At 48.5% G+C, this 21,555-nt stretch overlaps 1 protein-coding gene across 14 annotated transcripts in view; it reads right to left on the minus strand.

Annotated features, from left to right (window-relative positions):
* The window catches only part of PRKDC (protein kinase, DNA-activated, catalytic subunit), a 151,327-nt gene that overhangs the window by 57,559 nt on the left and 72,213 nt on the right, over positions 1 to 21,555 (minus strand). For all 14 annotated transcript variants that reach the window (XR_014255729.1, XM_082433897.1, XM_082433904.1 and 11 more), the window contains exons 37-50: positions 20,643 to 20,828; positions 20,153 to 20,257; positions 19,178 to 19,345; positions 16,334 to 16,461; positions 12,644 to 12,851; positions 9,681 to 9,859; positions 8,273 to 8,441; positions 8,031 to 8,096; positions 6,887 to 6,959; positions 5,761 to 5,909; positions 4,090 to 4,224; positions 3,717 to 3,836; positions 1,710 to 1,853; positions 268 to 419 (exon numbers count right to left, since the gene is read on the minus strand). Coding sequence is in view for 13 of the 14 variants with exons in the window: in XM_082433897.1 (XP_082290023.1) it covers positions 268 to 419; positions 1,710 to 1,853; positions 3,717 to 3,836; positions 4,090 to 4,224; positions 5,761 to 5,909; positions 6,887 to 6,959; positions 8,031 to 8,096; positions 8,273 to 8,441; positions 9,681 to 9,859; positions 12,644 to 12,851; positions 16,334 to 16,461; positions 19,178 to 19,345; positions 20,153 to 20,257; positions 20,643 to 20,828 (1,982 nt within the window). In the remaining variant the exon portion in view is untranslated. The remainder of the gene's footprint in view (positions 1 to 267; positions 420 to 1,709; positions 1,854 to 3,716; positions 3,837 to 4,089; positions 4,225 to 5,760; positions 5,910 to 6,886; positions 6,960 to 8,030; positions 8,097 to 8,272; positions 8,442 to 9,680; positions 9,860 to 12,643; positions 12,852 to 16,333; positions 16,462 to 19,177; positions 19,346 to 20,152; positions 20,258 to 20,642; positions 20,829 to 21,555) is intronic.

Below are 21,555 nucleotides of genomic sequence, written 5' to 3' on the forward strand. Positions count from 1 at the left end.
CTGGCAGGAATCACCCCTGGGGGGGGGGGGGCAGTGAAGGGCAGGGCAAACCCCACACCTGCAGACGATGGCCGCCCAGAGGTGCTTCTAGTAAGGAACGCGGAGCCTGCATTCATTAGCGGCAACAGTCCACCTCACCAGTACATTCCACCACAGATCACATTCCTCCTTCTACCCGTTCAAGTAATTTTCACTGTAATCATTGCGCACAACGTGCTAGGTGTAAAAGATCTTTAAACGACACTGCAAAATCTAGTAAATTTATACCTGTAAGGGATGGATAAACAATCCTTCCAGCACTCAACAAGCGTCTTTATAATTTCAAGGTTATGTCGAAACACAGCTCTTTTTTGATGAAAAACGTGTTTCATTAGAAAATGAAGCAATCGATTTGCTAACACTTCATCTTTGGGGACCCCCTAAAAAGGTATAGAAATTCTATGTAAATACGTAGCACTGCACTCTGGGAAAGCATTTTTTGACCCGAAAGTCCATTTATAAAAGAAAGTGGGCATTCAACGGGGAGTCTGCCTCCGGGTTAAAAGCCACCTGTGCGGCTGCAACACGAAGGCTTCACCTAGCGGGCCTCCACCCAGCGGGCGGAGAGGCCGCCGGGGCCCTGCAGCACCCCTGCCCCCGCCAGACCCTCGGACCCTCCCCAGGGCCTCTGCCGGGACCTCCCTACGGGGAGGGAGGGGACCCTGAAGACGCCCCCCCCCCCCCACTGCGTTCCTCCCAACCCCAGGGTCCCACCAAACTGCTGGAGCCTTTCCGTTGGGGCTCCCTCTACCATGAGATGACACCCACATCTGCGCCGGCCCCCTGACCCTCGACCGGGAGGCTGTTCCATGGGGTACACGGAATGGGTGTCGGGGGCAGGGAAGACGCGCTTCCTCTGGTTTCAGCCTCTTGCTCAGACTACTGCAACGCGTGGTGAAAGGTTCACTGTGACGTTCACCTTGGCTGTTGCTCTAATCAGTTACCCTGACACCTGGCAGCTCACTCTCCTAGCCCAGCTGAACGCCTGACATCTGAACCAAGCTCTTCCAACGGCTCCTCAGTTAGACTTGGTTAGCTGCAAAACGGGACGGGCACATCCCGACACAAACACGTGGGACAGCTCCGTGGACACATATTACGTTGAATAAGGGCCGTCCCAGGACATCTTTCCACGAGAACTCTGGACACTATTAGTGCTGACATCTTTAAGCCAGAGGGCAGAGCTCCAGCACACAGACCCACCCTGCGTCAGGACTGGCCGGTGCCCTTCTCCAGGGGCACTTCCTTAGCAATCTCAGCCATCACAGGCCACCGTCACACTCTGGGAGTAGGGAGGCTGGCAAGACGAATGCCAGAGGCTCATAACCTCAGTCAGAGGAGACGTTTTCAGAACCTCACGCTCAGGGTCTACAGACGTTTATTTTACACGTACTTTTAATTAACCAGTGATCAGTTTCCAAGCTCCTAGCAAGTTAAAGCAATAAGCAAAACAGCACAAACACCTGATAGCTTAAAACTAAAAGCAAGGCTGGAGGAATTAACGAAAGCAGACCCAACAAGACAGAACTGAGGCAGTCAAACGAGGCCGCCCGGGAGAGCAGCAGCACAGACGGGCACGATCCCGGCTGGAAACACTGAGGACGGACAGGGGCCGGGACCACATCCAGCGCTGCTCAGGGAGCGGGCGCCAAAGACGCATCTGCTCTCACCACAGGAGTCGCTACTCCCGTCCACGAGAGAACCGTGGCCACGATCTCCACCACCATGTAGTGGATCCCGCCCCCAACGCTGTTTTCGGAGACCACCAGCTGCAGCAGGGGGCCGATCCAGTGCTTCGCGTGAGGCCGGAAGACCTAGGCGAGAGTTCAAAGGTCACATGTCACAGGAATGCCCTGAGTAACCAAGATGTGAGTTCAGGAACACCATTCTATGTTTACGACTCGAGCTAAATTCAAAACAGATGTGAATGCCAACAACTACGCTGCGTAATTCGATTAGATTCTCAGCTGAAGTCTTTCCTCATGGGCCCTGAAACCACAGCGCAAAGGAAACGGGTTCTGACTGATCTGCTCTTTGCTTAAAACCCTTCTGCCACACCTACGCTCGGAGAAATAAAAACGAAGGCATTCTACACCAAGCTCTCCCCATCTGAGCAACGTGCAGCCCTGGAGGATCCTACTTTTACCGGATGCAAATGCATAGGGTAAATTAAAAAGGAGAATATAAAAATTAGGTGCACGAGGCTAATTGCTTTTTCATGTCTTCCCATGCTGTAGAAGTCATTCTACTACAGACTAAACATGCCCAAGATCTCTGAAATCCAAAGCATCTCCAAACACTAAATTCCATTTAATCTATTTCAGAAACTGCAGACTGAAATGTAACTCAGACTATCAACCTTTTTCCCCTCTGCCACCTTCTTTTTCCAAATGTTTTCTCATCTACTCTCACAGCTTAAATCTGTGTGGTCACAAATCTTTTTTGATCATGTACCCCATAGGTTAAAAAAAAGTTTACACTCTCCACGTATGTCTACTGGTGTATTTATAAATTTTAAACATAAACTTCTTTACTATATTATTAAACTGTAAGAAGAGGATAAATTCAAGGCTCAAGTCTTAAAAACAGCTGTAAACACAAGTTCTCATCTTTCGCTCCACAGCACAATGGGCCCCCGCCGTTCCCGAGCTCTGGGCATGTGCGACGCTGCAGGGCCACCTGCAGTGATTCCAGAGGCACCTCATGCCACACGCGTGCGCACAGCTCAGCAGCCCCCTTATCGAACCAGACACCAGACGCCAGCTCCCGTCTGCCAGCCAGCAAGCCAGCACCCACAGCAACACCAGCGGGAAATCAGATGTGAGCCCCAAGTATCGTGGGCTGAACTGTGAGCCCCAAAAGGATGCTGAGGTCCTCCTAACTCCCTGTACCTGTACATGTGACCCTATTTAGAAACGGGGTCTTGGAAGAGCGTCGAGTTAAAAAGAAAGTCATTAGGGTGGGCCTTAACCCTGAGTAACAGTGTCCTTGTTAAAAGGGAAATCTTTACACATGAGACAGGTGTGTACACTGAGAGAGAAGACCATCCACAGGCCAACAAATGCCCGCGGCCCACAGCAGCTGGGAGAGGCCCAGTCACAGCTTCAGCAGGAACCACCCGGCCGACACCCTGGCCTCGGGCTTCTGGCTCCAGCGCAAACAGGGTCGTGGTTTCTGTTGTCTGAGCCCCAGCAGCTAGAAATCAAGTGTGACCCCGAGGAAGGGGCCCTGCTGCAGTCCCAGGCCAGGCCTCTTCTCCGCTCGAGGGCCTTGAGGGGCCTGCCGTCTGCTGCCTGGGAGGGCCCTCCTCCCAGCCCCCTTCGGAGGCTCCCTCTGCCTTTGCCCAGCCCCCTCTCCGACGGATAAACACAGCAACGAAGGAATCTTTCCCCACTTTCTTTGCTGCCGTAAACCAGGAAGGCTGGCAGCCATAAGAAAACTGCCAACACGTATACTTCCTAACACAGGTCACTTCTAACTCTGAAGAAGTTAATTTACGTGTTTTACAAGAAAATGACAGAAGAACGATGCTGCACAAAGAACACAAGTCGGCGAACTGATTCAGAGCATAACGCCACGCTCTGACCCTGTACATCTTTCTTCACTGTGGGTTTTTTTTTTTTTAAGTAGATGCATGTAATTGCAAAGAATTTTTAAAGAAATCATAAATTACTTACTTCCTCTGTATTAATAACAAGCTTGGCTAAGAAGAGACGGATATTTAATGATACTGATGGATTTCCTAGTTTGTCGTGAAGAAATTTCATCCATGGAGGAAGACTTCTTGGCACTGAACCCTGAAATAATACACTCAAAATTACTTCAGTAAGGAAGCGGAACAAAACAGCTTCATATTTTGACACTACGAGACAACAATGACAGGGCAGGAGACGAGTGACAAGACATCACATGTGTCTGAGATGGAATCCGGTTTAGTCTTCGATGTGAACTGCTCGCTCTCAGCGTGACGGGGGCGAGTGGCGGTGAGCGAGACCGGGAAGATCAGCGCGCCTGTGAACCCACACCGCAGCCCCGGCCCAGCCCAGGCACCTCTCCTGGCCGAGCGGCCTGCAGCCTCTGCATGTGCCGGACCAGCGCCGCCATGGGGGCCATGCACTCGTGCCGATTTAGCTCGTCCATCTCCAGCTCCAGCACGTCGCCTGGGACCTCGGGGTCTGGACGTTCCTGGGGAGGGAGAGGCCGGTGAGATGGCGGCCCAGAGGAGAGCGCTCAGCGTCTCCGGGTCAAATGGCTCACACACAGGGGACCTCACGTCTCCTCGAGAAGTATCCCATCCCCTCGCCCCCAGCCGCACGGCTCTCCTCCAGGGTCGCACTCAGGTCAGGGTGTCACTGCAGACACCGGCTGCTTCGGACAAAGTTCAGACGTGTGCGTCCCGGCGGGCCCAGACCCTCTACATCTTGAGAGCCACAGCCTGCGTCATTCTTAGTTGCCACTTTATGTAGAAAGTAGAGCTACTGAAGTAGAATTATAGAATAAATTTTTACCTATTTTTCTCAGTACTTTGAAAAACTTTGTAAACTCCTTAATTTGCCCTAAAATTTCAATCAATAATAGAACAAAACTTTTAAAACATTCTTGATCCTTTTTAAGAAAAAAGAGCAGGAATAATCATTTTGTAAGTGTGATGCTGCACTGAGGTTCTACACACATGTATGGTGTAGTTCACACACACACAGCTGATCTGGGTGGTTCCTAGCACAGATCGCTTCCAGGAAAGGACAGCTTAAGAAACGCTGAGAGCACAGCTTTGGATACAGGTCAGCCTGGGCTTCTAAGGGCTTGTGGGGAGTGCGCAGAGAGAGGAATAAAGGCGGCCCCAGTGAATCCCGTCCTTCCGTCGGCCCTGGTGGCAGCAACCACTCCAGAGCGCCACCTCCCAAGATGGACAGCCCTGGACACACACTCCTCTCACAACCGCCGTGCCCGTGGTGTTTGGCCCCAGGCGATGGGTAACGTCTACAAACTGGGGCAGAAGAGAGAGGTGGGGTGTCACGGGTTGGTGACAGCAGGCTCACTCGGCACCGAACAGTAACCGACACACAACCAGGGTCACGGGAGACGAGAGAGACAGGCGCTCCCAGCAAGGCCCCCGGAGAGGCGGGAAGGGAGCGCGTGGCCACGGGCGGCCGTACCTGGGCCCACTCAGCACGCGGGCGGCCAGAGCCACCGCCTCGGGCCGCCTGCAGAGCTGGGACGGGGCGGGGGGGGCGGGGGGGGGGCGGGGGGGGGAGGGTTCTCTCTGAAAGAACGACCAGCGTGAGGTCAGCCCAAGCTAGAAACGGAGTGCTGTGCCGGGAAAGCGGCTCTGTGAGCTGTGGACGACCCCGTGAGCTGCTGGACCCCAGAAGAGAGACTGAGCTCAACCCCTCAAAGCAGCTGTCAGACCCAGTGCACCCCCTGCCCGTCGCCAGAGCCCGCCCTTCAGGGAGGAGTTTCCGCTCAGGCCGGGACGCTGACAGCACACACCCCTCCCCGCGGCGGGGGACAACAGTGAGCCAGCGCGGTCAGCTCTCTCGGGAGGGCCTCACCCTCCCGCGGCTCTGATGCAAACACTGACCTGACCGCGGGAGGAGCCCGGCTAACGTGAACCTGCCCTGCATGCCGGCGGGGTCAGACGCTGCACCCCAGGACGAGAGGCTGGGGCCCCACCGCCCCGAGGCTCCCTTTCCCTCCCAGACTACAGCATTCGGTAATCACCCGTCTCCAGAAACGGCCGGCGGTGGACTGAGGGTCTTGGGAGCCATACGAGTAGCTCTGAACTCCAGTGCAGAAGTCGAACTGACTCATTTCCTCACTCAGGCTACTGTCTGCCAGATATGACAAGGAAGACATATAACACGGGCCGCCTGAAGCAAAAAGAGAAGAAACTACATTTACTCAAACTAGTAAGAAATGGGTTTCTCTACGCTCAAGCGATACCCGGCTACCTGCACCAAAGAAAGGCGTTCATCAAACCCGTGGTTCTCACTCACCACCCGGGTCCACAAAGCAAAAAGGGCCTGGGGGGACCTCCTCGCACTCTGTCCCCACTGAGCAGTTACTCTTTGTCGCAAACAAAGGCGTGAAGTTGAACTAGATCCAATTTTTGGATGTGACGCTAACAGAACTTCTTGCACTGAAAATTCTGATGATGTACACTCTGCCCATACAGCCTAACATAAACGCTGCAAGAGATGCCACTGAAAAACAGCTACTTCAAAGTATCTAAGGAACTCAGAAAACTGGCCCAAATTTTATCCTCAAATCAAGAAGAAGAAAAAAAAGCTATGAAGATAATTAAGCAAAAAATTGAAACCAGGAGCGTGTGGAGGGAGAGAGAGTTGATTCTAAACAGGGAGGCTAGGAGAACTTCCTTCAGAGGAAGGGGCCATGCTGGCCTCTGGGGCCGAGATTAGTCCGCCTGGGGGAACATCACAGCAAACGCCCTGGGGCGCAGGGAGCAGACAGGGGTATAGCGGGGAGGTGGGAGCCGATGGGAGGTTTGCAGGAGAGGAGTGGCAGGATGGGGCTGTATTGTCACACAGGGTTCTGAAAGTATCTAAATAACACCCAAACATAATCCGAAAACAAGCAAATAAATGCAGGCCAATCTTGCTTTTGTTAAAAAAGCATACCACATCTGAGCCCCCTCTGGCCAACTTGAGATGTTTCTGTGCTGTTAAAGTTTAACTAACTGCATTTCTTTCAAAGTACAATTCCATTTGCCACTTGAAAATAAAAATTTTCAAATTCAGTTCCAACGTTGGGGTATTTAAAGTATTGTCTACTTATATAACAAATACCAACTACTGGAATCTTTCTCATCATTTTGAAAACGTCCTACCTGAGTCCCCATTAGCTGCTTCCCTGGCTTCTCTCCTAATTTCAATGTACCTCTTCTTTCTTTCCATAGGAACCTGTTAGGCAAAAACAAACAATTGAAGACTTTTTAGAATCGTGGTCACATATTTTCTATTTTAGTAGCAATCTGGCAAATATTAACTTTTAAGCAAAAACTTTAACCAAACTTAAAAGCACTGAAAACCCCCCACAAAGACAGGCGGGCGCCCTTCAGGAAGGCCCCCCCCCCCGCCGGGTGCCAGGAGCTGGTGCCCCCCTCGGGCTCTGGGACCCACGTGGGCTGCACCCCTCCAGCCACAGGCCTGGGGACCCGTCGTCTGCACTTATGAGCCTCAGCTCCCTGGACTGTAAAGTCACGACAGGTCACAGCGCCTCACGGCCGTGGCGGAATCCACAAGTAATGCACAGTAAGTGTCTGAAGGCTTAATGGACGTGGGTGTTTATTATTTCATGTCTTTAGTTCTTTGAACACAGGCCTAGAAGAAACTTTCCAGTCTTGTTCCAAAAGGGCTCAAGGCGGGAAGCAAGCACTGGCCTGGACCTGTGAGCCACCAGGCAGACTACGAGGGGTGGAGGCCAGAGCGCCCGCCCGCCCTCCAGCCCCCCGCCCGCTGGGCTGCGGAAGGCTGCAGCCCCCCAGCCCCCGCTCGCTCTGCCCAGCCCCCCGCCCGCCGGGCTGCGGAAGGCTGCAGCCCCCCGGCCTCCGCTGAGCTCGGCTCCTCTGCCAGAGCATCTTCCCCCCAAGACGTGTGCTCCCGGCGCCCGTGATGCGCCGAGCCTCCCACCAGGGCCCCCAGGGCCTAACCCTGCATCGGGGTGGATCTCAACTTCACTGACCAGAGGAACTTCAGAAAACAACTTCAGGGATGTGTCCTAAGAGCTCCTTTCAGTGGCACTTTCTCTCCTTCACAAGTTGAGGGAAAACCCGAGTCATGACCACCGTTTTGTAGTTGCCTGAGATCGTATCTCGGGTCAAACTGTAAGAAGCTGCCAGTGTTGACAGCTCACAGCGGACTTGAGGACTGGGCAGTTAACGTTCAGCGCGATGAGTGTGTTTCTCTATAAGCATAAGTGTGCTAAGTGCTAAGTGTTCGTAGCCTGGAAACACCACGAAAAATTTCACTCACCTCCACTTCTATGGGAAACGTGTAGCAGCGCTTCAGGTCTATCAGATTTTCAAAAATGAGCAAGTTCTGTGAACGCAAAGCCCCACGTGAAGACGCCTGAGCGCCGGGCGGAGACGCCGGGCGCTGACGCCACCCCAGGGCCCCGCCCTCCGCGTCCGCACGCAGGGCTGGAGGAGCACAGCCACCGCGGCCCGGGGGGCGCAGCGCCCGGGCAGCCCGGCCGGCAGCCGGGAGGGGCCTACCTTCTCCGGCTTCTCACTGAACAGGAAGCCCTGGTAAAACTTGAGCTCGGTGAAGACACAGCGGATGGCGGCGATGGCGCAGTTGTAGGCGGCACAGTGGTACAGCCGCCTGCGCTCCAGCAGCTGGGCCTCCCCCGCCATGTTCTCCGTGAAGGCATCGTAGCACAGCCTGTGGGCGGCCGGGCGGGCGTCAGTCCATCCAGCGGGGTGAGCCGGCCCCACGGGCGCCCACACCCACACCTACGGGGGCGGCAACAAGCCGGGCGGGCGGCGGCCCAGCCTGAGGGGCAGGAAGGGCTCCACCAGGCCGGGCCTGAACCGACCCTGGGGAAGCGGCACGCGGGCACCATGCGGGCACCGCGCGGGCGTGGGGGGGCAGCAGCGGCGGAGGCAGGGGTGGGCGGCTGCCAGCCACACCCAGGAGCGCGGTCTCGCCCTGCCGGCTGCGGCCAGCCCCCGTGAGCACGCGAGCACGCGAGCACGGTGCGGTCCGGACACGGCCCCCCCTCATCTACGCTGCTGCCGGCCGCTCCACGGGGCCCAGGAAGCCGCAGCGGTTACCGCCCAGCCCTCGAGGGGAGAAGCCTGCCGGCCCCTGCTACTAGGACGCGGTCCCTCTGAAGGGCTTCAGGCTGGGAAACAAAACAGTCGGGTTCCTGTAACACACGGACGGTCACTCTGGCAGCGGGGCTGAGAGCGGCAGGCCTCGGGGCGAGGAGACCCATCACGCAGGAGGCCCCTGCGGCGCTTCACCAGCAACCCCAGTGCCACACGAGCCACTGGTGCCAGGAGCCCCGCGGACACCAATCCACCAGCTCTGGGGCCGGCAGGGTGTGTGCCGAGGTTGAAGAGGTTCAGAAGGAAAAATAACACGACCCCCAGGACGCTCGTGGTGACGACGTCATCCACTGAGGAGGACACGTGAGGAGAGGGTCAGAGGAGCTAGAGGTGAGTCTGCAGAGACCTGGCACATCGGTGTCCAACACTAAGAGGAACCTCACCAGAAGGCCGGCTTCAGAGAAAACGTATCTGACTACTCTGTGCTTTATAAAACGTCTGCTTAGAAGTATTTAACACTCCTTTAATTTCAAATGATAGAAAAAATAAAATACACTAAATCCCTCCTTACTGTAAATCATACCACTAAAAACATATCAAGCTATTGAGGGAGAAAAAATAGTAGGAAAAAACAGTAAAAGAAAAAGAGCTTTACTCTGTATAGAAGATGTGTATAGGATAAAACGTTACCCAATAACATGCTGAATTAAAGTCCATCTAAGTAGTCTGTACATAGGAAAACTAAAAATTCAGTGTTTAAACATTTATTCACGTTATATACATGCGTAAAGATATATGTATCAAAAATATTAACAAGTTAAATACAATCCGAAATTAAGTAAAACCTTACTTAATAAGGGTCTTTGTAAGTTCATTTCCTTCTGTGACACACGAGCCGTGGAACGCTTGATTGATTTTAGATCCCTTGGAGTGAACATCGTCTTTCGGAAGACGAGAGTACATCACATCGAGCATCTTATAGTAGCCCATCTTCTTGGTGATTTGAGTATCAAAGGAAGATTCATTCAGCTAAGAAAAGATAACAGGAAAAATATTTTACTGAATAAATCAAATTTAATACTCAACGCCCTTTACATTGAAAGTAATTTTAACAAAGATGTTAAACCACTTCAACAAGAGGTAGCCCAAGAGCTAAAACGTGGATGTAAGTATTGATGTGTTCTATTTAGTGTGGCAGCAAATACTGACTTCACCTCAGTGAAACTCATTTGGGACTTCTGGCCTCCAAGGCTGTGAGAGGATAAACTTTTGTTCTGGGCCACCAAGCTTATGATAATTTATTACGGCAGGTTAAGGAAACTAAGACACATTTTGGTACCAAAAGTTGGAGCGCTACTGTAACAAATGAAAAAAATACCTTAAGTGGCTTTGGAATTGAACAGAGGGTAGAGGTAGAAAAAATTTTTGCCATGCATGACAGAAAAGGCCTAGCTTGCCCTGTAGAGAGCACTGTTAGGAAATATCGACGTTAAAGGCACTGCTGGCGAGGACCCAGAAGGAAGTGAACAGAAAGCCAGTGTTGTCTTAGGGAATGCCCGTCATCATAAACATATTTTTATTAGAAATATGGACATTAAAGTAGTTGCTGGTGAGGTCTCAAAAGGAAGGAAGCACCAGATTTTTGGAAACTGGAGGACAGAGGATCCTTGTTAGGCGGCTAACAAGAAAACTTAGCTGAGCAGTGTTCTGAAGTTGTGCAGAAAGCAGGACTCGCAGGCTACGCACTTGAATGCTGAGCTGAGAGGATTTCCAAGTAAATGTGCTGGAGACTACACTGCCTGGCTGCTTCTTTGCTGCTTACAGCAGAACGTGAGGTGCGAGAAATTAACTTGAGACAAAAACTGTTAAGCAAAAAGAACCAGAACTTGATGATTTGGGAAATTCTCAGCCCATCCAGACTGTAGAAGACACTGACGTCAGGAGACTGGCTGTTAGGAAAGCACGCTTTGGCGAGAAGACTGAGGGTATGGCTGAAGAAACGACGCCTGTGGCTCACGGCTGCGCTCAACCGCTTCACAGCAGCCGCGCACAGGGAAGGGACTCCCCTGTCTCACGGAGGGAATCTCCAGGATGAGCACGAGGGAGACAGAAGGTTTCTGAGAATGTTATACCAGCTGAACTGAAAGGGACAGAGACAAAATGAAATGGAAAAAAGGATGTTGTACTCCCAAAATTCTACAGGCAAGAAACAGACACAACTACTCAGCTGCAAACAAATGCTAACCTTCAAGAACAAAGCAGAATGACTCCAAGGATGGAGTCTTTGGCCCAGAAGGCAGAACGCCAGGCCACAGAGCATTACTCCCGGGTCCTGAAACCTAATGGACTTGCCCAGCCAGGTTTTAAAACTGCTTTGAAAAACAGACTCCTTCCTTCCATTTTCTCCTGTTTGGAACAGGAATGTCTGTAATTATCATCCTATGCCTGTCCCACCACTGTGTTCTGGAAGCAAATAATCTGTTTTCTAGTTTCACAGGTCCACAAACGGACAGAGTTTGGTCCCAAGATGGATCATACCCAAAACCCACCCATATGTGGTTTGTATGATTTAGATGATGAGATTTGGGACTTTGTGCTAATAATATTTAGATGAGCTTTTGGACTTAAAAGTCGATGTCGTAATGGGTTTAGACTGTGTCAGGCTGAATAACAGCCCCAAAAAGATACCCACATTCCAATGCCTCAGACCTGTGACTGTTACCTTGTATAACAGAAGGGATGAGACAGATGAAGTGAAGCGAAGGACCCTGAGAAGATTATCCAAGTGGGCCCAGAATGCAATATTTACAGGCAGGAGGCAGAGAGAGATTAGACAGAACTGAGGAAGCTGGAAGCACCTGAATGTCCGTCGACAGAGGAGTGGATAAAGAAGCTGAAGCCGTGGTGCACAGATACGAGGGAATACTACTCAGCCAAGAAAAGAATGAAGTAATGCCATTTGCAGCAACATGGATGGACCTGGACATGATCATACTGAGTGAAGTCAGACAGAGAGAGACAAACACCATATGTATCACTTATATGTGGAATCTGAAATATGACGCAAATGAACTTATCTACTAAACAGAAACAGACTCACAGACATAGAGAACAGACTTGTGGTTACCAAGGGGGAGGGGAGGCAGAGCCGATAAATTAGGAGTTTGGGATTAGCAGATACAAACCACTATACATAAAACAGATAAACAACAAGGACCTACTGTATAGCACAGGAAACATTCAGTACCTTGTAATAAACCATAATGGAAAAGAATTTGAAAAAGAACAGACACATGTACGTGTATAACTGAATCACTTTGGTGTACACCTGAAACTAACACAACATTGTAAGTCAACTACACTTCAATAAAAGAAGAAAAACAGCGGATTTTTTAAAAAAGAAGAGGAGGAGGAGGAGGACGAAGCCAAGCGAGCAGAGAAGCACCGGGAGGAGCCATGTGGCCACAAGCCGAGGGACGCTGGTGGCTCCAGAGGCTGGCAGAGTGAGGGCCGTCCTCTCCCCAGAACCTCCGCAGCGAGTGCAGCCCCAGGAGGCGGTTTCTGACCTCTGGTCTCCAGAGCTATGAGGAAATAAAGGCCTGTGGTTCTCAGCCTCATCTGCGGTCCTTTGTGACAGCAGCCTGAGGAAACTAACGCAGACACCACATGCCTGCAGGCTGAGATCAGGACATGGAGGGGACGCTCCTTGAGCTACAGACGCCCCTGACTGAACACATGGCAGTTTCTAACGACACTGACCACGGAGGTCTGTCAGCTCTTATTAACGTTCAATTTAATCACAGACCATGATACCTTTATAAATCTGGACTTCAACACATCAATGGCGTCCACCACAACTTTGCAGAAGAAGTCCCTCAAAGCATTCAGGTCACAGTGCCACAGCAGAGTGAGGAGGACTCGGTCCACAGCCGCCTGGCGGGTGACGCTGGGAAGCAGGTCATCCCTCCTGAACATCCCGTGCACACTATCCAGAAGGCCTAACTGTGTTGCACATGGACTCCTAAGAAAAAAAGAAAATGACATGCACATTCAGGCTTGAAACAAATATTTCATGACGGCCTACTACATTACAAGCAAAGTAAATGCCAATGACTATGAATTAGAAAAATACCTTTAAAGATTATATGTATAAAAACCAGGAAATACAAGAAGCATTTGTACGTAAGTCATGTTATTTTACTCATCCCCAGAAATCCTCATGCCTATTTAGGCATTAGGAAAAAGAACTTTTTTCTTTTACTTTCAATATGGTCTTTCTGGAAGGCTCTGGAAGAGACTCAGCCTCGACACCATCATGTATCCCAGAGCCTGAGACTCATGAATCCCCATCAGACAATTCCAGCCTCTTCCTCAGTAATGAACCACCACTCCTACTTCCCAGGCAGAGATGATTCAGCTGGCCTTTTGTTTTCTCATCTGGGTAATACGGTATATGAATGATCACCTATACGATTCCGTCTACAAATCTACTAATTAAGAATAGCGTTAGCTTCCCCGCCTATAAAAATAAGAGGTTAGGACTGAATGATCATTAAAATCATTTCCAGTTCTAAAATCTCGATGCTCAGAAGTTAGCTATGACCCAGAGCAAAAATACTGGATTTGAAGGTAATTCAGTCACAAAAATTTGAGGTTGCAGGACACCACTAGATCTACATGGGCTCTGCAATATTCATCTGGACACTGTCCTAGATTTCAGTTCTCTCAAGGAGCATCCTGCTTTGAGCACAGTGGAGATGCACAGCCCTTACACAGAAAGCTAAAGGAAAGAGGAGGCAAAGGAAAAGAGCATAAATGGGCCAACAGATGGTTTACTGAAAAATAAATGCAAATGAGCATTAAATATATGAATATATGTTCCATTTTACTCACAATAAAAGAAATACAAATTAGAGCAACACTGAGAAATCCTTTCTCACCTATTAACGCTGGAAAAAATCCAAATGTTTGACAATATAGTCTATTGGCAAGACTGTGATGAAACGCACTTTCATCCACTGCTGGCAGGAATGCAAATAATACAGCCCCAAAAGGGGATGTGGTGATATCTAGCAAAGTCACAAATGCATTTACCTTTTCACTCACATTTACAAATCCACTCCAAAGCTACACTGGCAAAATACAACATGACATGTGCACAGGGCTATTCACTATGCCATTATTCTTATCAGCAAAAAGACTGACCAAAAGCCCACCAGTAGGGGCTGCTTCAAAATACTTGGTACTTCCACACAGTGAATAATTACACAGTTGTTTAAAAAAAAAAAAAAGGAAAGCAGAAGATCTCTACGTGCTGATTTAGTGTGATCTGTAGAAAACATGAAGTAGAAAAAAAGGTGAAAGGGCAGAAGACGATAGGACAGGGAAGAGACAGAAGCAAGGCTCCTGAATGTAGCGCATTACGTACTTCTAACGTTCAAATCACGTATGTATTTTACATATTCAATAAGAAAATTAGGTCAAAAAAAAAAAAAAAACTTCTAAGATCTGAAAATGAATTAAAGCATACCTAATGAATTGGTATAATAACTGCACATTGAAAAACACTCTCAAGTGATTCTGGAACACAAAATTTGACTGTATATCCTCAGAGAATATATTCTAAATAAATTATAAATAAAATTAAAAATTTTAACTTCATCCAGCTATAATTATTCTTAGCAGTAATACTGGTAGTGTTAGTTTTGAAAATATTTTATGTGTATTATAGGATAAAGCAATTAAATACTGGTGAAATGTTATTAAAAACAACACTGGGGCTTCTCTGGTGGCGCAGTGGTTAAGAATCCGTCTGCCAATGCAGGGGAACATGGGTTCGAGCCCCGGTCCGGGAAGATCCCACATGCCACGGAGCGACTGAGCCCCTGCGCCACAACTACTGAAGACCCCGCGCCTAGAGCCCGTGCTCCGCAACAAGAAGCCACCGCAATGAGAAGCCCGCGCACCACAATGAAGAGCAGCCCCCGCTCACCGCAACTAGAGAAAGCCCATGCACAGCAACGAAGACAGAACACAGCCAAAAATAAATAAATAAAATAAAATAATTTATTAAAAAAAACAAAAAAAAAAACAAAAACAAAACAACACTGAACAGAAAAAAATTAAAATCTACAATGTAAGGGAAAAATAATAAAAGTAATAAAAAACCCATAATGTTAAGATTGAAAGGAAAGTATCAGGATATTTTTCTTTTCCTTAAAACAAACAAAACTATTCCTCAGTACAGCACTAACCGGTAGTAGTGCTATAACCCAGTAGCACTAAGTTCACTGAGGACCCAGCCTGTGGTCTCTAAGTGCCGTTTCACAGGGCTCTCTAGAGAAACGGCTTGACTCTGGGTCAAGGTGAGCCTGAGGTGATCTGCTGAGCCAGAAGACACATAAAAGACATCAGAGACTAAGGAAGGCTGCCCAAGAACCTAGGAGCCGGCCGCCATGGACTCCCACTGCCACAGATGGGACAGTTTGAACATAAAAAAGAATAACAACTGCCACTGATTGAAATTTACTTCTGTTTTGTTTTTAAAAGTTCTAAAAATGAAAAATATTAACTAATTTTCACAGAGACAACTGTAGCATTGGAGTAAGTTTTAGAACTGGGATGTGAAAAATACTCCAATTTTGTCTCTCTTTTTCAAAATTGTTTTGGCTGTTAAGGGGTACTTTGCATTTCCCTATAAACATTAGGAACTGCTAGTCAATTCCTGTACCCAAAAAATGAGGCTTGCTGGAATCTGGATATGGAGTGCATTAAATCTAGCAATTTGAATAGAACTGCCATGTTAACAATATTGAATCTTCCAACTCACAAGCATGGACTATCTCTCCATCTATTTAGATCTTTAATTTTTTAATTTCCTTCAGCAACAGGTTGTAATTTTTGGTGTACAAGTCTTGTGCTTCTTGTGTTAAATTTATTCCCAAGTGTTTTATTCTTTTTGGTGCTATCATGAACGGTATTACATTTGTAATTATAGTGTCAAATGTTCTCTGTTCATAAACAGAACCACCAATGACATTAGAATATGTATCCTGAATCCGACAAATTTTCTGTAATTGTTTACTGGTTCTCATACTTTCTTGTAGATCTTTAGGATTCTCTACCTCGTGCCATCTGTGAGTAAAAACAGTTTTACTTCTTTCTTTCCAAGTTGACTGCCTTTTATTTCTTTTGCTTGCCTGGCTGCAATGGCTAGGACCTCCAGGACTATGTTGGATAGAAAAGAACGACGTCCTCGCCTTGTTCCCAACTTTGGAGGAAAATTCAGCCTTTCACTATTAAATATTTTGTTGGCTATTGGTTTTTCATAGATGACCTTTTGCAAGTTTTATCATCAATGAGTAAATGAGCGCTGGATTCTGTCAAAAATTTATCTGCATCTACTGAAATAATGCACTCATCGTTTGCAAGAACAGAGATGATAACCTCCCACAGAAATGAGACACACATGGTTCCTGGAATCCCAGACTCGGAATGACTTACTTTCCAGCTACCTTCCTGAAAGTGGATTGAAATAATTCTTCCAAAACATGCTGCTGTTCCCGACAAAGCATTTCTGTCATCAACTCCAACAACACGGGACTCTGAGATAACTCCAACGCATCCAGAAGCTAGAGAAGAAACACACACCAATAATAATGATGATAATAATAATAATTGCGTTGGATTTTTTTTGACAGTTCAAATAAACAGGGAAAGCAAATTATAACAATTTCACAAAGATTAACAAATGCTAATATATGTCATTTTTGCAGCTATGGAATGCCTGGCATATAACAATGTTCGTTAAATATTTGAGTTTTGATTCTCTCAAAGTTTTGCAGATATTCTTCCTCTAACCGTGTCTGGGGTCCTCTCTTCACCTCCACGAGGCCTCTCCCCGACTCCGGGCCCTCTGGGGGCGGCAGCATGCGCCCTTCACACCAGCCTCACTGCACAGCACACACACTCCAGGCTGTGGGTCCAGTGTTCTCATCTCACCTCCCATCTTCCATCTCCTTGCCCCTTTGCTCTGCTCTCTAGGAGACAGCTGCAAGCTCACCTTCCATTTGGTGAAGGTTTTTAGTTTTGCTCGTGTGTATTGAATTTCCAAGAGCGCCTTCTTGTCCTAGCTCACGCACCTGATACACTGTCTCTCCTCTCTGCAGCTGCTCTGAACAGTCTCTTCGACCTTCTTAACTCACCTTGTCTCTGTTCCCTCTGAGTTCCTTTCTCCTGTTGGTTTACATCTTTCTTAGACTGGAAGCTGTCTTCAAAGGTGCCGCGACTGTCTGCACTTGCATTTACGTTAAGGGAAAGTACTAAAGATCTACTCAGAACCTTTGTGGACATGACAACCATCTGCTGGCAGACCGCGGGGGAGCAGGAAACTCAGATGGCACTGGCATGACGGTGCAGAAAGAACACACCACCCGACAGAGAAATGAGGAGGTTACCACGTCACCCAGGCCACCAGATGCGAGGTCGCTCACAAGGGGACGTGCACGACACCTGCCTCCAGGTGTGGGGCTGTTGCCAGAAAGGTTAGCCTGAATCTCACAGCCAAGCTTGAAGCCTAACTTCCAGTTTAGAGGAAACACAGAGGGTGAGGAAAGCCAAAACGCACCTCAAGGAAGCAATCAGACAAATGGGACAGCATCCAAGAGACGTGTTAGGGTTACTTCCAAAACCCAATGTCGCAGAGAAATAAAAGGGATGGGGGTGAAGTAGTCCTAGATTTAAAGACACCAGAGACATGACATTCGAGCCAATCGTTAATTAGATCCTGGTTTGAAAAATCCAGCCAAACACAGGGACATCTGGAGAAACGTGACCGTGGACGAAACAGCACAGGGTCTGAGAGCAGCGAGAATTTTCTTGGGCCTGGTAACAGCGTGGTGCCTGCCTCTCAGGAACTGCTGCTGAAACATTCAGGAGTGAAGCACCAGGATGTCTGCAGCTAACTCACAAGTGTTTCAGCCAAAACACACACACACACACACACACAAAGCAAATATGACAAAAAGTTAACTGCTGAATACAAGAGACGGTTATGTGGATGCTTGTTTACTATTCTTCCAACTTCTCTGTAGGCTTGAAAGAAAACAATCATATCAGGATGGGGCGGAGAGAATCCGTGTGGATGGGTGGTTTGTAGACGGCCTTTCCGTGGGGCTGCTTGGCTTCTGTATGGTATGGTGACTGGGTCCCACAGACCAGAGACCCAGGAATGAGCTGGAAACCTCTGAAGGCTAGACTTAGAATCACAAGCATCACTTCCACCGTATTATTTTCTCGTTACTAGTGGACCTTCCAGGACAACCCATACGCAACAGGAGACAAATCCGACCACGTTGCTCAAAACAGATGACGTCTCTTGTTTCCCCATGTGACGGAAAGTCACACCATAAAAACATGCGGGATGGGATACACTGGTGCAGCCATCCTTGGAGAGTACGTGTATCTCTACCCTGGCACTTATACAGTGTGTTTTAATCATCGTTTCTTCCTTGCTTTACTATAAGCTCCTTGAAAACAAAGACACTGTCTTCATTATTCCTGAGCCCAGGGCTCAGTCCATCATGAGTATGGGCGACCACCACCCACCCTCCCTCCAATGGCGATTCTCTCGTTTTTCCTACTGGCTGGCCCCTGAGTTTTAGCCGAGTACACTGCTGCCCACAATAAGAACATTCACAGTCTCGCTCGCGTGTATGTGGCGAGTCGGGTATCAGCAGAATTAATACGTGCAAGGTCTGGATTAAGCCCTTAAAGGAAAGGGATGCTCTCTCCTGCCCTCTCCTCCTTCCTGCTGGCTAGAAGGGACAAGACAGGAGCTGGATCAGCCAACCTGGACAAGGTAGAGGCTACGTGCAGGGGACGACAGAGAAGAAGGTAAAGGAGACGGGGTCCCTGTAGAGAATCTAGAACTGTACAGGAGGGAGAGAACCTAGCTCCTTGGCTAAGCCCCCGGTGTTTCGGGAACTTACGCTGTACATTAACTAAGTGATAACCACTAGATATTTCTCAGATGACCACTAGTCAACTAAACTTCAGAAACTGCACCATATAGGTGATATTCTATTTCTTAGCTCTCTTCGGTATTATTCTTCAAAGCGTATACATTACACGTAAAATATTCCACAATTTTTAAATGGGGGAAAAATCAGCCCCAAAGGATTCAGATACGCATCAGCCTCCAGACAACAAGCTTTCAAAATGAGTTAAAATGAATCCTTAAAGTGTGAACACTCTCTGACTCTGAATATTTCACTTACTTCTTTTCACCAAGAAATGTAACAGGGAACCAGCAGGGCTTAATCTTAGTTGCTACTGCTAAACACTAACCTTCCTCACACAGTCCGCGTAGTTGTTGTACCGCAGGGTCCCCGGGGGAAACTCTTCAGACTTCATAGGGAAGTTAGAAACAATGAGCTTCCCGAGAACGTGCTTCAGCTCCTGCAGGTGGCCTCCAGTGAGATCGGCGAAGAAAGGGAGCAGAGTCACAGCCTGGCCCTGCAGAGCGAGCGCAACATGAGACTGGCTTCGGGATTCCGCGCAGCGAGCGCAACGGCTGCTTTCTGAAGACGGAGCCGAGCAAGCACCACACGCGTGGACGCCGTGCCCACTTCAGGACACCTCCTTGGCGGCATCCAACCCACCAGCGGGACGCGTCCCGGCCCTCGGCTTCCACTCTCGGGCTCGCGGGCTGAGCCAGGGCTGTCCCGTGTGAGCACAGGACAGGGCAGCCCGACTCTGCGTGTGGATCTCCTCTGCAAACGCAGCCTGTACTAGAAGTGCGCTGCCTGAGTTCTGTGAGGGAAGACTATCGTGAATACCCTACGGGGCGACTGCGGAACTCAGGGCTCCAGGGCACTCAGTGTGCTTCCTTCCTCCCTTGGGCAGCAGGTCGGTTCCCAGACCTCCTCGTGTTGAGACATGTGAAACCTGATTAATCACACAGAGCAGAAAATTCCAAAGAAATACCCTCATGTTCCACTACAACGATGGCTTTCATGAAGGCCAGACTTTACTGGAGTGTAAAACCTAATTATTACAGGACTTTAAAATTACAAAATCTGTTAAGTTCTTGACCCTAAAAGTAAGCAAGATATTTTCTGTTATTAATTAACAGAAAGATGACTGAGGGCCACAGAAGCCGGTGACGGGTACCCGGGGGTCACTGTGCTGGTCCCTCTGCTTCTGAGTATGTCTGAAATTTCCCATAGTAAGAAAACAGAAAATATCACAAATACACAAAAATACAGAACAGGAAAAAAAAATGGAGAACATAATCTGAAAAAAATCTTTTTAACCACTTACCTTTAAATGTAGACCCAAATTCGGATCAGCAAGTAGACTAACATATGTTGTAAAAACTTCTGGGAATGCACTGTGATTTGTATTAAAAGATACAGATGAATCAATCTAAAGGAGGGAAAATGAAAACACATTTCTACATTATGCCTCTAATTTCCTTTAATACATTTTTTCAGTTTTTTAAATTTCAGAAATGACCTATACATTTGTTCTTGGGCGCCAACAGCATTTCAACAATTCCTGTTCTGAAATATTTTAAAACTATCCGCTAAGACAATGCACGTAAAGCTACACTGAGAAGATAAAGAATAAGAAATGAAAATGAGAATAAAAGATAATCATGTAAAATAATAGAAAAGTATAAAATATAAGGGAATCAGCAATTGTCCAAGTTATTTTTTGTCAAACCAATGAGCTTTTCAAGAAACCTCCATCAAATTTTTAAAGACGCAAGCAACAGACACAACTGCATTTCCAAGGTCTCTCAAAATACCTGCAGAATTTTTGCCAGTAAGGTCAGCACGGCCAGTTTACTGTCCGGGGCAGCGTCCCTGGCCCACCACGGGCCGAAGCTCCTCCAGCTCTGCAGGATGGTACCCACCAGTTTCAGACCTTGGTGCTTCTGACTGGCTCGGTCCCGGAAGCTCTGATCCAACAGACCATTCAGAACGGCACTCACCTGAGACAGCGCGGGGTGAAGCAAGAAAAACTCTTACCATCAAGGCTGACAGACATGCAACAGAATTCACTGTCATTTTTCAAAGCTATTCTTGGAAAATGAAGATGCTATTCCTAGAATAGCTGTTTACTTCACAACTCCTCATACCTGAAAACAGCACTTTAACATGTAAGTTTTCCCACAAAGGCATACAGTGGTCCCCTTTATGAAATAATGCTTAAACTGCTATCTATTGTTTTCTTGGTCGGGGCCATTCTCCATGGCAGGGGAAATCAGCTCTCTCTGGTCACCATCACCACCAGATGCACTCATACATGGACACACACACAGGCACACGTACAGAGGGACACAGGGACACACACACACATGCACACAGGGACACACAGCGGGAAACACACACATGCACACGCACGCAGGGACACACAGACACGGGCACGCAAGGGCACAGGGAGGTACATGCACATCTCCTGTCCTACTGCCTTCCCAACAGTGATCTCCTAAACTCGGTTAGGTTAATTCAATATTCCTGCCGTGGTGGCAGGTAGCTCCGCTCACAGATGATCCGAGCTGAGGACCAGCACACATTTCCTTCCTCACATAACATTTTGATCTCCCTGAAGTAAGTACCTGACGCTTCAACAACTCGGGTTTGAACTGCATGGGTGCACTTAACGTGGAAACGCGCAGTACAGCGCCGCGCGGGCTGCAGGAGGGGGATCCGTGGACA

The sequence above is a fragment of the Balaenoptera physalus genome, assembly GCF_965194825.1.
Source record: "Balaenoptera physalus genome assembly, chromosome: 17".
NCBI classification, from domain to species: domain Eukaryota; kingdom Metazoa; phylum Chordata; class Mammalia; order Artiodactyla; family Balaenopteridae; genus Balaenoptera; species Balaenoptera physalus.